The sequence below is a fragment of the Tetrao urogallus genome, assembly GCF_951394365.1.
Source record: "Tetrao urogallus genome assembly, chromosome: Z".
NCBI classification, from domain to species: Eukaryota; Metazoa; Chordata; class Aves; order Galliformes; family Phasianidae; genus Tetrao; species Tetrao urogallus.
Genome location: NC_136816.1, coordinates 49,196,427 through 49,209,576, shown reverse-complemented (window position 1 = coordinate 49,209,576; position 13,150 = coordinate 49,196,427). Strand labels below are relative to the sequence as shown.

Here is a 13,150-nt window from a genome sequence, read left to right as displayed (position 1 = left end):
TATGCAATGCAATGCTGCCAGCCTTCTCTAGAGGCTAAGAAAGTTAAATAGTACGGACCTGCTGTGATTTGATCTCAGCATCAATAACTCACCCAAGCATATGTAAATTACCTATATCAGGGTATTGCACAATGTGTAACTGGTCCATATGAGGATGAGCGTGAATTCAGTGTTTGCATTTCTTGGTTTGTAGGTTTAAAAACACGTTTGTGTATTTGAGATAGAGATATTAAAATTTCCTGAAAACTTCCTGTCATCTCTTCTCTGTCATCTCAAAAAGTAAAAAGGGAAAGAATTATCATTTACAGGCTTCTGTGCTGATTTTGTCATGCATATTTGCAGTTTGAGTAAATTGCCATATTTTTTGAAGTAGATGTTCTGAGACTGGCTTGCATTACCAGAGGACTGGACCACTGTTTTTCACCATGCTCTGCTAAGTGAAGGTGGTAGCCTGTCTCAGGTTATTGAACATATAAGATCCTTATCTGTGACTGACCCTGAGAACTCACCTTCCTTAAAAGACAATCCTAGCCATCCTGAAATGAATTACTGGTTAACTACTACTAATATGCCATAGAACTGGAGAGTCGCCTACAACACTGCAAGATCAATAGCAGTATTTACCATGCATCATATTGATCTTCTGTGAAGGAGTGGGTCGTATTTCATACTGCATACATAGTGCAAAAAAAGTAGCATCGGTTCTCTACATGAATTAAGATGTAGAGAAGAGGAAAAGAGCTTGGAAATGTAAAGGCACAACTGCATGAAGGGATGCCATTATCTCATTGCCACAGTACTTCTTATACAAGGAGGGCTTCAGACATCGCTGTGATGTAGGCTTAGTGTCCCAAAGGCAAAGTGAGAATTCTAACAACTTTGGCTTTGTTTTACTTGCCAGTTTCTGCTCCTCCTTACATGAGCTCAGCCCCATAATTTTAGCCATGCCCTAGCTGCAGCTTGCAAAGTGGTAAAATTTGTGTCTGATGGCAGGTTTTTTTCTCCTGATTGCTTCAGAGACGTGGAAGCCCTTCCTAGAGTTTTCTAAAGGAAGATGAAGGCCACCAAGACCAGTGTAAAGGCCTTGTTCTAAAAGAGCAACTAGAGGGGCAGAGTGGGAGTCTCTTGGCACAGCAGCAGTTCCCTTGTTGAGAGCTTAATTCCTGTCAAAAATTGCTCCTTTCAGAGCAATGAACCTCAGGGCTGCCCCTCACGTGCAGGTATTGTAATGCGGCAGGCTCTGAAGCAGGGGAGGACCTTCTCCTTGCAAGCGGAGCTATTCATCTGTGTTGAATTACATTTGAAAAAAAAAAGAGCTGAGAGCTGCCTTCTTGACCTTGGTATCCTCTCCTTGCAGGCAGAAAACACAGGCAAAGCCTAGCAGCCTCTTTTCAGTAGAACAAATTGCTTGAGCCTTGCAGAGGCTCAGAGTCAGAGGTGAGGCCACTGAGAAGGTTCTCCCAGTAGGTGGATGTCATGTCCAGAGCTGCCCACAAGCTAAAGACCAACCAAAGAGCCCCGTGCTGCACACATTTAGTTACAGCCAGTAACTAGAAGATCTGCTCTGATCTACAGATTGCGGCCATGTTGTGGATGTTGTAGCCCAGAGCAGTGCGTTTTCCCCACCTGCTAGTTTGCAGACTGCAGCTGTGAAGAAGCAGCGTGGTGCAGCAAAAACTCTATTGGATGTACAATAAAATTAAATCTTCTGGAGCAGGTCTCTAAATGTCTTTTTTATTGAAAGCATGGTTTGGTGATGCTCTTCAGCTGTTAATTCTGCTCCTGCTGGCTCTTAGCACTTCTTTGATGTACTGGCTGTTCCAGCCTATGCTTCTTTCTGAGCTTGTATGGCTCGGAGAAATTCTTCAAGACTTGCAGAGCTTTATCCATTAGTAACAGAATTCCTTCTGCTTAGCATGTTTACAGTTCTGTATGTTCTATACGCATTGTATATATAAAATATATGCATTAGTAGTAGGAAATAGAGATTATTCAGCCAGCCTGAAGGTGTAAAAGCATGGTGCTTTATTGCAGCATGGCTCTCGACTGTGTGCTGGTAGTCATTGAAGAGCTGCAAATACTGGCAACTATGTTCAAGACTGTGAGTGCTTAGAGTACCCCTGGAGTGCTCTGAACTTGCCTGAGGTGTCTGTGTGGATGGCATAAATATCATGTCTTGTATGAAATGTCTCTCTTCTTCCAGGTGAAACATTGAATCTTTTCCTGATGCTGCCAAACAAAAGCAGAGACTTGTCATATGACATCAAAGAAAAACTCATCTCTTAAGTTCAGAAAGAAAATGTGAATTGTGGCGTGTGGCAGCTTTCTCTTGCTCTTTGGTGGATGTTGCCAGTCCATCTTCAGGATCATGATGTGGCTTGGGATTTAGGAAGAATCAATTCTGGTCATCTTCGCAGCTCCCATAAAGAAGTACTCACAGAAGTACTGAGATGGTGCTGTCTATCTCTTCACTTGAACTTTTTCTTTTTCCATAGCTTTTGCTTTCTCTTCTTGTTTGTTGGGAGCTCATGTCAGTGGTGTGGCTATAGCTCAGACTGGATGTGTGTCAGAAATGTTGTACAAGGACTGTGGATTCCATTGTTTCTGAGCTCTGAACCACTGAGGGCTGCTCCACAGCTAGGTAAAAGAAAAATGAGTGACAGCAACTGAGCACGTACACACATCTGTAATTGTGGCCCCAACTACAGGTAGAAGATAGAAAGAGATAAAAGGCAAAAAGCATATTTTTCTCATACTTATTGCAGCAAAGGACTACCACCCCTGCTTTTTTCTACAGGAAGCAACCATAGCGCTACCATCCAGCTGAAGATCACAGAGACATCAAGGATGCTTTTATGATTTTTAGGATGATTAGAAGCAGATCTCTCGTCTATGAAATATTTTCAAAGGGCTTTCTTAAACATAGCAAACTCTTCTACATTCTCATTTTCTTCTGCATCTCAGGATAGTTCTCCTTGGTTGAGTTTAGGGAGCTCCTGTCTTCCTTTTATCTCTCATATTTGTAGTATTCCTAAGGAAAAGTATTGTTCCTTCCAATGACATATAGCAGGTGGAAAGGCTTGGCAGAGATTTTTAGAAGAGATTGCATATATGTGAAGCATGACATACAGACCTCAGGTGTCTCCATCTCATGTGAAGTTGGTATCCCAGCAGGAAAAATTTTATTTCTGTCTTCTAGTTTACAGCATGAAAAGCAGTAGAGTTGTACTGCAGCATTATTCAGGAGCTAACCCTGGGGAAAGGAGTCAGGCTGGTGCTCTGATTTATCAGGAAGAATTGCTGGCTTGCAGGTAACAGTGGTCTAAGTTCTGATTTTGTCAAAGATGCAGACAAAGTGGCCTTGAAGCAGAATGTCATCCATGTTAAAATTTCATTAAAATATGAAAACACAAAAACAGTAAGAAGTCCTTAGTGGCGCTGCAGGCTCTTCTGTGTGCAAATGTGAGAAATACTCTGAAAGTAGCCAGCTTGCTGGGTTCTTGCTCAGTTAGGGGCAGGTGGTGGAAAAATCAAATGTGGGATACTCTTTGCTAATAAACATGCATAGTTCATTGATTTCAGCAAAAAATCAGCAAGAGCTGAACATGGGATGGTACCACTCATGACTGCAGAGTTTTTGTTACAGCTGAAGAAGTGAAAAAAGTTGGATCATAAAACAACAGTAATTGATAAAACTATTCATTGGATCTAGTGTACAGCTTAATACACAGTACCATGGAAACTGTTATTCCAACTGTGAGAGGCTGGTAAATGCGCAATACTGTTTTTACAGGTAAGTAACTAAGGTACACAGATAAAAAGAGAAAGGAACAATATGAAACAAACAAGACCTGCCTGACATCTGTCTCTCAGGCATTTTATTTGGTTGCTGGCTGTTCTCGATGCTGCTGCATCTTCATACTGACAACCCTTGATATCTCACTGCCTTTCTTTAATCCACATCCTTTTTCTCTTCATCATAGAGTTGGACAAGGAAAAGCACATACATAGGTTGCTCGATAAGTAATGCCTCCTATTTATTTGCATGGAAACTACAAAAGATACAAAGAGCATAATAATACTATTTGACAGAGCAAATTCCCAGCTACAGAGCACTATTTCTTGACATTGCCACCACCATTAGCTATTCATTTTTGCCAGTACAGACAAGAACAAGAGTCTGCATGCTGTGCTCCTCAAAACCTGCACCAGTAGAATTGACCCACTGTCACTTTCACCACTGCTGAAATGCCACCCACCACCTCACTGTGCTCATATCCACTGATTGGTCTCCATAAAAGTTCAGCAAGTGTCAGCGAGTGTCCTTAGGTGCCATTTTTTCCACATGCAGGAATTCAGTGGCATACCTTTGCTTCATACGCACTTCCATGTCAGACACCATTCTGTCAGACAGCCCCTCCGCTGCCATCTGTCACACAGCAACAACATGTAATGGAATATTGGTGGGAAGGTTCACCTTCTACTGCTGTACCACCAACATCTGCTTCTGTTGTAGTGAGCCAGCATCGTAACATAGGAGGCATTGCTTTCAGGGGAGCTCTCATAAATGTGCGTTTGCTATATGGTTAGAGATTCTAAGCTTGTAGCTGCTGTCTGTTCTATCTGGCTTGGATGGGCAGCTGATGGAGTGTGTCAGAACTGGGCTGCAAAGCAATACCATGAGAACTTTTTCATCCTTGAAAGTATCATAGGGCAGCAGTTGATATAGAAATGAAGAAAATGCGACTTGAGGCAGCCCCAAGGAGCTCCCCTTCCTTAGAGGATGCAGTGGAAATAGACCTTTGCTGAACAGGCTGTAGGAGTGTAGCTGGATGGCCTTTAGTCCAGAGGCACTGAAGAATGCAGGTAGCAAGTCGTGAGTAATCCCTCCTTTTGCCAGTGGTGTGGGAGTTTGTTATGCTCTGTGAATTTGTATGTAAACATTAGCTAAATTTGGGTATGGGGGCTGGCAAGGACTGAGGGCCTCGCTGCTCAGGGTTAGCATATGGGCTGCTGGGGCACCTTGGCTGATAGTGCTGTGCATTCCCTGGTGCAGTTTTGCTTAGCTTTATGGCTGTTCGCCAGTTCTAAGGACATGCTGATAAAATGTCTTCTTGCCTGCAGCATGCCAGGCAGAGAGGGATTAGTAAAGAAAGCATTTTGCATTAACAAGGGATTGACTTCCAAGGAATTCAGAGATGTTTCATGCAGTTATAAGTCAAAAAGAATAGCAGGTTGCATCATTAGCTACTGTATATTGTCATCGGTCCAGCTTATGCTGCATAAGGACCCAGCATACTGTCTTAACCCTCAGTTGATTTTGCTTTGCAGCTTGTGCAATGTGTAGAAGTGTTGTTCTCAAGCTCTGAGTGAACATCAGCCCACTTGAGCCTTCACCAAATATGCAGCAGTGTTTCTCTTTCAGCTTCCATCTCTTCCTACGTGTTACCCTCTGTCCAGCCCTCGGGAGGAGCAGTGGTGTACAGTGGTGTATAGTCCACCAGAGGGTGGACTATATTGCTCTTCGTGGAGCCTCCTGTTTCATAATTTTTTTTATTTCTTTTTTCCAGAGGGACGGATGCTCATTCAGGACATCCCTTCCATCCCCAGCAGAGGGCACTTGGAGAGCACGTCTGATTTGGTTGTGGACTCCACCTACTACAGCAGTTTTTACCAGCCATCCCTGTATCCTTACTATAACAACCTGTACAACTACTCCCAGTACCAAATGGCAGTGGCAAGTGAGCCTTCCTCAAGTGAGACAGGGGGTACGTTTGTAGGGTCAGCCATGAAAAACAGCCTTCGAAGCCTCCCAGCAACATACATGTCAAGCCAGTCAGGAAAACAATGGCAGGTACGATGCTATGGAGGTGTTGTGTGGAGGAGTGAAGTGGATGATGATCTGATACTGACTTTGTGTGTTTAGTTTAATGGCAGTGCAAAACAGAAACAAGATTATGGGATAGGATTGGGACCCTCTGTAAGAAAGTTAGCCAAAATAGATGGGTTTGATGAAGTACAATGTAAGGCTTAGACAGAACACTGCAGACACAGGTTAAAGGCACCCTGTTGATTTTGTCTTATATACACCATAGTAGATGATGGGCAGCTTTCAAAAAACAAAAAAAACAATTCCAGAATTACCCATCATTGCATCCCAGGAGCTTCAGCTGTCATTTCTGAGAGGCTTTGCTCTTCAGCAACCTCTCTTTTAATCTTTCAGGTTTCACATCCAGAACACTGAAGTAATTCATCCCATCAAGTTCAAGAGATCATGATATTCTGCAGCACTGGTGGCTGTCATTTGGATCTGGCATGAACTGTTGTTAATGGTGTATGCTGTCAGTGTCCTCTCTAAGGCTTGGGATTTCAGCTTTGATAGATCAAGTCACAGGCTGTATCTGATAGATTAGCACCAGAGCTTTTTATACCAGTTCAGAGTTCTTAGTGTATATAAGTTCAAGTAAGGTCTCTCTCTCTAGAATTTGATAATTATAGCATCCCACTCAGTACTTGTATAAGACTGAGATAAAGATGAAATTACCGAAGCATGGGATTCTTGTTAGAGTAGTTGAAGTCATTCCTGTGACCATGAGTGCTTTGTTTGGTCTTGGGCTGCAATTAGGCATTTTCTGTCTCAAATTCAACTTGGGAAGCTTCATCCTCTGTGTATGTCCATGTCCCTTAACTGAGAGCAGGAAAAGGGAGACATCTCCTGCAGAAAGCAGGCACTGAAGAGGTACAGCTGGCATTCTGCAAGGGCTCTGCTGTAAAACCTCTCTACAAAGTAGAATGAAACATCTTGTTTCTGAAGGGAATAGTTGGTATTCCCCTTTGGTGACCAGAGTTGCTCTAGCAATTCAAAGGACATTTTAGCTTCCAGTATTGAGAAGCTGGAGCTGAGACTAGGGTTTATTTACAATTACCAGGTCACATTACCCTAAGTCAGGCTTTCTCAGCATTGGACACCTTTAATTTCCTGAAAAGGAGGAATCTCCTGGGGCAGCAGCTGATAGGGCCATGAATTTTGAGATCTTGACTTTACAGCAGACTGCATTTAATGTTATTTCATGTTCCTTTCCATTTAGTATTATTTCATGTCCTCTTCTCAACATGAATCCAGTTGTGTGGGGAGAAGACATATCTCCATTCCTTCAGCTGTGTTAGCCCACACTGTAAGAGCTTTCTTTTTTCAGTGCATTGATTGTCTTCACCACAGTGACCTTCACATCTTTTCAGTAAGATTAATCAGTAGCAGCCTCTGTAGTTGCTGAATTTGGTCACCAGACCAAGGGGAAAATGAGTCAAAGCAATAGGATTCTGTGGGTGGTGATGAGGCACGCTGGCAGTCCTTCTTTAGGTTTAATTCTGATTATGGTGTTCTGGCATTGACCCTGCACACTGGAACACAGTAATCCAGATAAGAAAGTTATTTCTCTGGAGCTTTTACATGATGTTATTGTAGGAAGAGCCTGGTGCTGATGCTTGAAGACACTTGCTACACAAATGAGGGGCTGTTTTGGTGTATTTCTGTGTGGTGAAAGTAAAGCTGTTGCAGGCTTAGTGCCTTGCTTCACAAGTCTTCCAAGCAATAGAATAGTGTGTGCTTTTGCTTGATTAGCAAAAACAAAAGTAAATGCTATGTACTGACATGCTAGACAGTGATCAGAACCCATGAGGATGTGTTCTTATGTGTTAAGTGTAGGATTGAAGGTGGTGTCCTGTCAATTCTGTTGACTTAATCTGAAGATAAAGCATTTGTGTAAGTCTTGGCCTAGAGTCCTTCAACTTACTGTGAGTCTGCCTGTTTCTTGACACCCACCTAACGTTTGACACCTACCATTAGCTTTTAATGTGACTGTGAGGCAACTTCTAGGTTGCCTAGAAGGGTGGTTGGTGTCCCGTCCCTGGAGACTTTCAAGGTGAAGCTGGATCAGGCCCTGGGTAACCCCATCTGGCTGTGGTTGTCCCTGTTCATTGCAGGGGAGTTGGACTAGATGACCTAAAGAGGTCCCTTTCAACGCTACAGATTCTATCATTCTGTGATTCTGTGAACCTATGAATCAAAAATAACCTGTTTTCTGATTCTATAATTTTGTGACTGAGTATCATAGACATTTTATGCGAATAGCTGCATTTGTTCTTGAGGATACCCACTAAAGAAAAAAATGCAATTGCCTACTTTCCGTGCATTTTACTCTCATCTTGCAAAATCTGTAGCTAACTTCCACTTGGGTCCCATTCCAGTTAGAGGCATATGAAGGAGATGGTAAGGGAAAAATGTGATTGTTGTCGGAGACAACTGATTTTCTTCCACCAGCAGGCTCAAATCCTCACGTGCTTATTTCCAGCTTTCCAGCTTGCAGGAGAAATCATGTTTTACATGATTTATATAAATTTACTGTAATCTCATCCTTGATTTGAATTTGTTCTAGGGCAGTGTTATGGGATTCCTTACACTGTTGTGATAACAAGTCTGTGCAGAGGGGCTAGAGGTAAGACTTAATGCCTGCAGCAGTAACATCTCCCCAGCTTCTAAATGGCCTGAAACCAGAACCCACGTCTGCTGCTCAGTAGCACTAGGTCTAGTTCAGGGTCAGTGTTCTGCCTCTTACATGATATTTCTCAGAGACTGATCTGCAAGAAAGATTGTCATTGCTGGGAGAGTTACGAATCACAGGATTTGCATAGTGTTATGCTAGCATAGTACTGCACAAATAATTATTAAAAGTTTTGCAGTGAGTGCTAGACTACTAATAGTTGATGACAGCAGGTGTGGCAGTGCTGAAATTGGAAACTCTGTGGGGTCCTAAATACATTTTGTTGTAAGAATGAAATCTCAGCTGCTAAATATGGTTAAACTAGCAAAGGAAGATCAGTGAGGGGTTTCAGGGAGTTTTAAAGCACAATCTGTGAGAAGAAAGGAACTTGTTTACACTTTGAAGGGGCTTGCTGGCAGACTTATGCATGCTGCTTCTCTGTAGAGAAAACACATAGCTGTCTATATGAGCATTTTTCCTGGACTGCCTGTACTGATTGGTTTGTTTTGGGATAGAAAAGTTTTCTTAACCCGTTCCAGTTATGGGTCTGCTCGTGTGGTTGGTGGTGCTGACTGCTCTGGTTAGGGTTCTTGTTTTTTCCTCTTTTAACCAAATAGTAGCTGCGCAATGCCTGCCATGCAGTTTACTGGGCTGTAGTAGATGTGTGTGGGCTGCATGATGGAAGGGCTCAGGCAGTATGGACAAGACTCCCACCACGTGAGCTGGCAGATGCTCACTTGTCCTGGAATAGCTGCAGCTGCAAGGGGAATTGTGTACTTAAAATAATGTAACTTCTGGGTGCAGGCAGGCCTTGAGCAGCCTGGCTGTCTGCTGTCGGAGAATTTAAGGAGCAAGGGACAGAAGTCAGGGAGGAAACATGTGAGCGTGTGTGGGAAGGGATGGGGATTAATGCATCATTGAGCCTTGGGAAATAAACTGAATCACTGAATCTTTAATGTAGATTAATGTCAAATTTCATTAGTCTTTGTTCTTTGCAGAGAGGCTCGTGTACTTCCGTGGATTTGCAGAGATGTACATTTTTGAGATATATCTGTGTGGGTTTTATTCATTTGTATATAATCACGCCGGAAGTTGTATCCATTGTGATTTGTTAAACGTAATGAAGCTGTAACCCTTCAGTCAGGTTCTGCTGCTTCTCCCAGCTCTAGAACAAGTGATCGGGTATGCTTGATGTTGCATCTTAAGCAAACACAGGCTTAAATGTGAAAGGAAGTACAGCAGATGTGGTTACTATGTGTCTCCTTTCCCTCTCCTTCTCTGTGGGCAACTGGACCCTGCCACGTGTCTCTAATTATTGTTCATTACCACAGGAATTTATGCGCATTCTGTCCAATTAAATTAAACAAGTTAAATGAGTTCCCTAACATGAGTATCACAAGTCAGTGTATTGATACGCAGTAGAAGCTGACACTTCTGCACTCATCTGCTGGGACTGTAACTGGAAAAAGCTGAGGTGGCTCCAGCCTGTTTTTTAACCACAGAAACAAAACAAAAACCTGGATGGCAAAATCCTAATCTAACCAGATTTAAGTTCTCTAGGGTGGCAGTGACTCTGGTGGCATGTGATCCACAATGTAAGGATAATTGTGACTCCTTGTGCATTGGTGTCCCCCTAAGAACTGTTGAAACCTTGCTAGTTCTAAATATCTGTAAGGTGCTGAGTGTGCCCCCACACCTGGCACCAACGCAGGACTTTCTTGTGTTACCCTGGTAGTTACTCCTGTTGTTCCTACTTAGGGCAAGGCTTAAGGTTGGCCAAAAGGATTTGGACAAATCTCAGAATTTAATATAGCTTGTTTAATGCTGAAGGTTTTTGTTTGGTTTCTTGATCTTTCTTTTTTTTTTCCTTTTTTTAATGCACTTTGTTTTCACTTCCAGAACCACTGTTCTTTAATTCTTTCTTCAAAACAGTTCAGAGGAAAACTATGAAAAACACATTGAGAGTCACACTGAGAAATTTGAATACATTTTCTAATATTATTATTATTTGGAAGTGAAATAATTCACATGGCTGAATTAAAGAACAGTTTTTAAGGATTTCTTAAGAAGACATGCAAAACTCTCTTTTGCTAAGTCCGAAGAAACATGTCTGTGGCAGGGCAACTAGCAATCTGAACTCCAATGGTAGCTACTTCTCTTGTAAAGAGGATTGCTCTTTTTGTCTTCCACAACCTGTTTCTGGCTCAGTTTTTCCCTCCAGTAAGCCTGGCCTTCTTAAAGAACTCTGCAGAAAAGCTCCAGAAATACATGTGAAATGTGTAAATATGTTTTTTTGTGCATGTGTGCATACATACACATTGCACAAGTCACTAGTCACAATCCTGGTTTTATGCATAAGCAGTGTATTATATACTGTATTCATAACATACCCTTCACAGTATAGATTTATGCTAAAAGTATCCTAATGTTTCTGACAGCTCATGTGTGACATGAATGTAATCCATATTTCTTGGAGGAGCTAATCTAAGCAGTTTGTTTTCCAATACTGCTGATAGGGCTATATCTCTAGATGTCACAGCAGTTGAGATTCTGATGGTAACATATTGTTTATGGGTCACTGCCTTTGTCTCAAAGAATAGGTTGGAACAGAAATAGCAAAGGTTAATTAGGTTTGTCTATCAAGGAGGGACAGATATAGATGTCTCTTGTATTTTCTATGCTAGAATCAAAGGAACTCGGGATAGAGTGTCGTAGTCTGTTTTTCCTCACACTGTAAAATGTGCTTAGTTGGTTTTATGAATGAAACAAAAACACCTTGAGCAGTCTGAGTGCAGCCATGTTTGCAAGGGTCGGCTCATGGGCAGTAGCATTACAGGTGGGAAAGCAGTGGCACTCTGCTTCGCAGCTTGGGAAACAGAGGCACAGAACTGTTGTCCTGCCCAAGGTCACACAGCCAGCAAGTGATGGAACAGAAGTCCTTAGCATCTGGCTTTCTGCTCCGCTCCCCAGCAGCTGTCTTCTCACCTCACAGTAAAAATTACCCTTTGAATCTGTTTACAAATAACTTGAAATAAATGCAACATGCGATTCTGTGCCCCACAAAATTGTCTTTAATTTTAAGACCAAGGAGGAGATTGTGCAAACTCTTAACAGAGTTCCTGTGGTGTTTCATTAATTTTTGTTTTTGTTCTAACTTAGCTGTTGATGAGTCATGGGTGATGCAGATGCCAGAAAAGCATGGGCCAACTTATTTTATAGAGCTCTCCCAAATCATAGTAGTAGACTGTGACCTCTTGTTGTTCTGTATACTTTGCGCTGTTTATCACCCAGGCTTAGCATCTGTGACTTCATACTTTTTCATCTTGAGAATAATGCATGTAGTCAGGATCAGTTGAAGGTATTCATATCATACTAGGTGTATCACTGGCTTGCTTGCAAGGCGGTTGCAGCTGCCACAAATAAAGAATTTATTTCACAAATATATAATTGGCCATAGGTTGATCTGTCTGGAATCAGTCGTCTGGGAAGAGTAGGCCATTTTCTTGCTGCCAAGGCTGGGAGAAGGAGCAAGCCAACAGCTGTGCCTGCCTCACCTCTTCTCTTTCTGTTTACCACCATCTTTGCTTATTTCTTGTGGTTATTCCTCCACAAGGAATATGTTCAGAGGTTGTGCAGATGCTGCCAGGAATCTGGGAGGAGCACCCTGTTCTCTCTCCAGCTATTCAGCAGATTTTTTTTGCAGGGCTCTCTGGAATGTCCTGAACCAATGCAGGGGCATCCTGTTTGTGCTCCTCAGGCTTCTGATACATGCTGTATCACTCTTGGACACTGCTGTAGAGCTGCGCTGGCTGTATAGTTATGCTTCTAGTGGACAAATTGCTGCTTCTTGTTTCCCCATACTGATTCTGCAAGCAGACAGAGAAGGAATTTCCAATGTGCACATTCTTTTTATAAGCCCTCTTTATTTGTTCATAGGTCATAAGTGTATCACTGCTGCTTGCATATGTCCATTAATAAGTTACTGAAAGTACACTGTGTTGTACTATTCAAGGGAACTTGTAAATGCTGATTGATCCAGGTGTGCTTCTCAGAGGATGTGTGCCTCCCCCTGAAGTCAGTGAGGTGAATCAGCTCTTCATCTTGTGGCTGGGGCAAGGCATGAGTGGTGTGGTGCTGGAGGGAAGTGCTATGCAGAGGAGGTAGGCAAGGTTTCCACCCACCAGGCTGCCCAGGGCCCCATCCAACCTGGCCTCAAACTCCTCCAGGGATGAGACAGGGACGGGCAATGTGTTCCAGTGCCCCACCACCCCCAGTGAAAAATTTCTTCCTAATCTCTATTCTAAATCTCCTCTCTTTTAGTTTAGCACCATTCCCTCTGACCCTATCACTGTCAGACTGTGTAAAATGTCAGTGTCTGTTCTTTTTAAGCTCCCTTCAAGTATTGGAGGTCCAACAGCTCTGTGTCATTCTTGTGCCTCCGACCTGGATGCAGTTCTACAGGTTGTGCCTCATGAGGGCAGAGATGAGGGAGAGAGAATAGTAGTGCTGCGAGATCAGGCACCGTGGGCAGCCATGGGTGTAACTGCCAGGCTTGTCAGAGGAGAGGAGGGAGTGGGAGGACATGAAGTTGCTTGATGAAAGGTGTCTGC

The 13,150-nt window shown here is 42.8% G+C and overlaps 1 protein-coding gene across 1 annotated transcript in view; it reads left to right on the top strand.

Annotated features, from left to right (window-relative positions):
* DMRT1 (doublesex and mab-3 related transcription factor 1) overlaps positions 1-13,150 on the top strand; it is a gene marked incomplete at both ends in the record, with an annotated part of 53,856 nt that overhangs the window by 14,651 nt on the left and 26,055 nt on the right. The window contains one exon of the mRNA XM_079548393.1: positions 5,571-5,854. Within this exon, the coding sequence (XP_079404519.1) occupies positions 5,571-5,854 (284 nt within the window). The remainder of the gene's footprint in view (positions 1-5,570; positions 5,855-13,150) is intronic.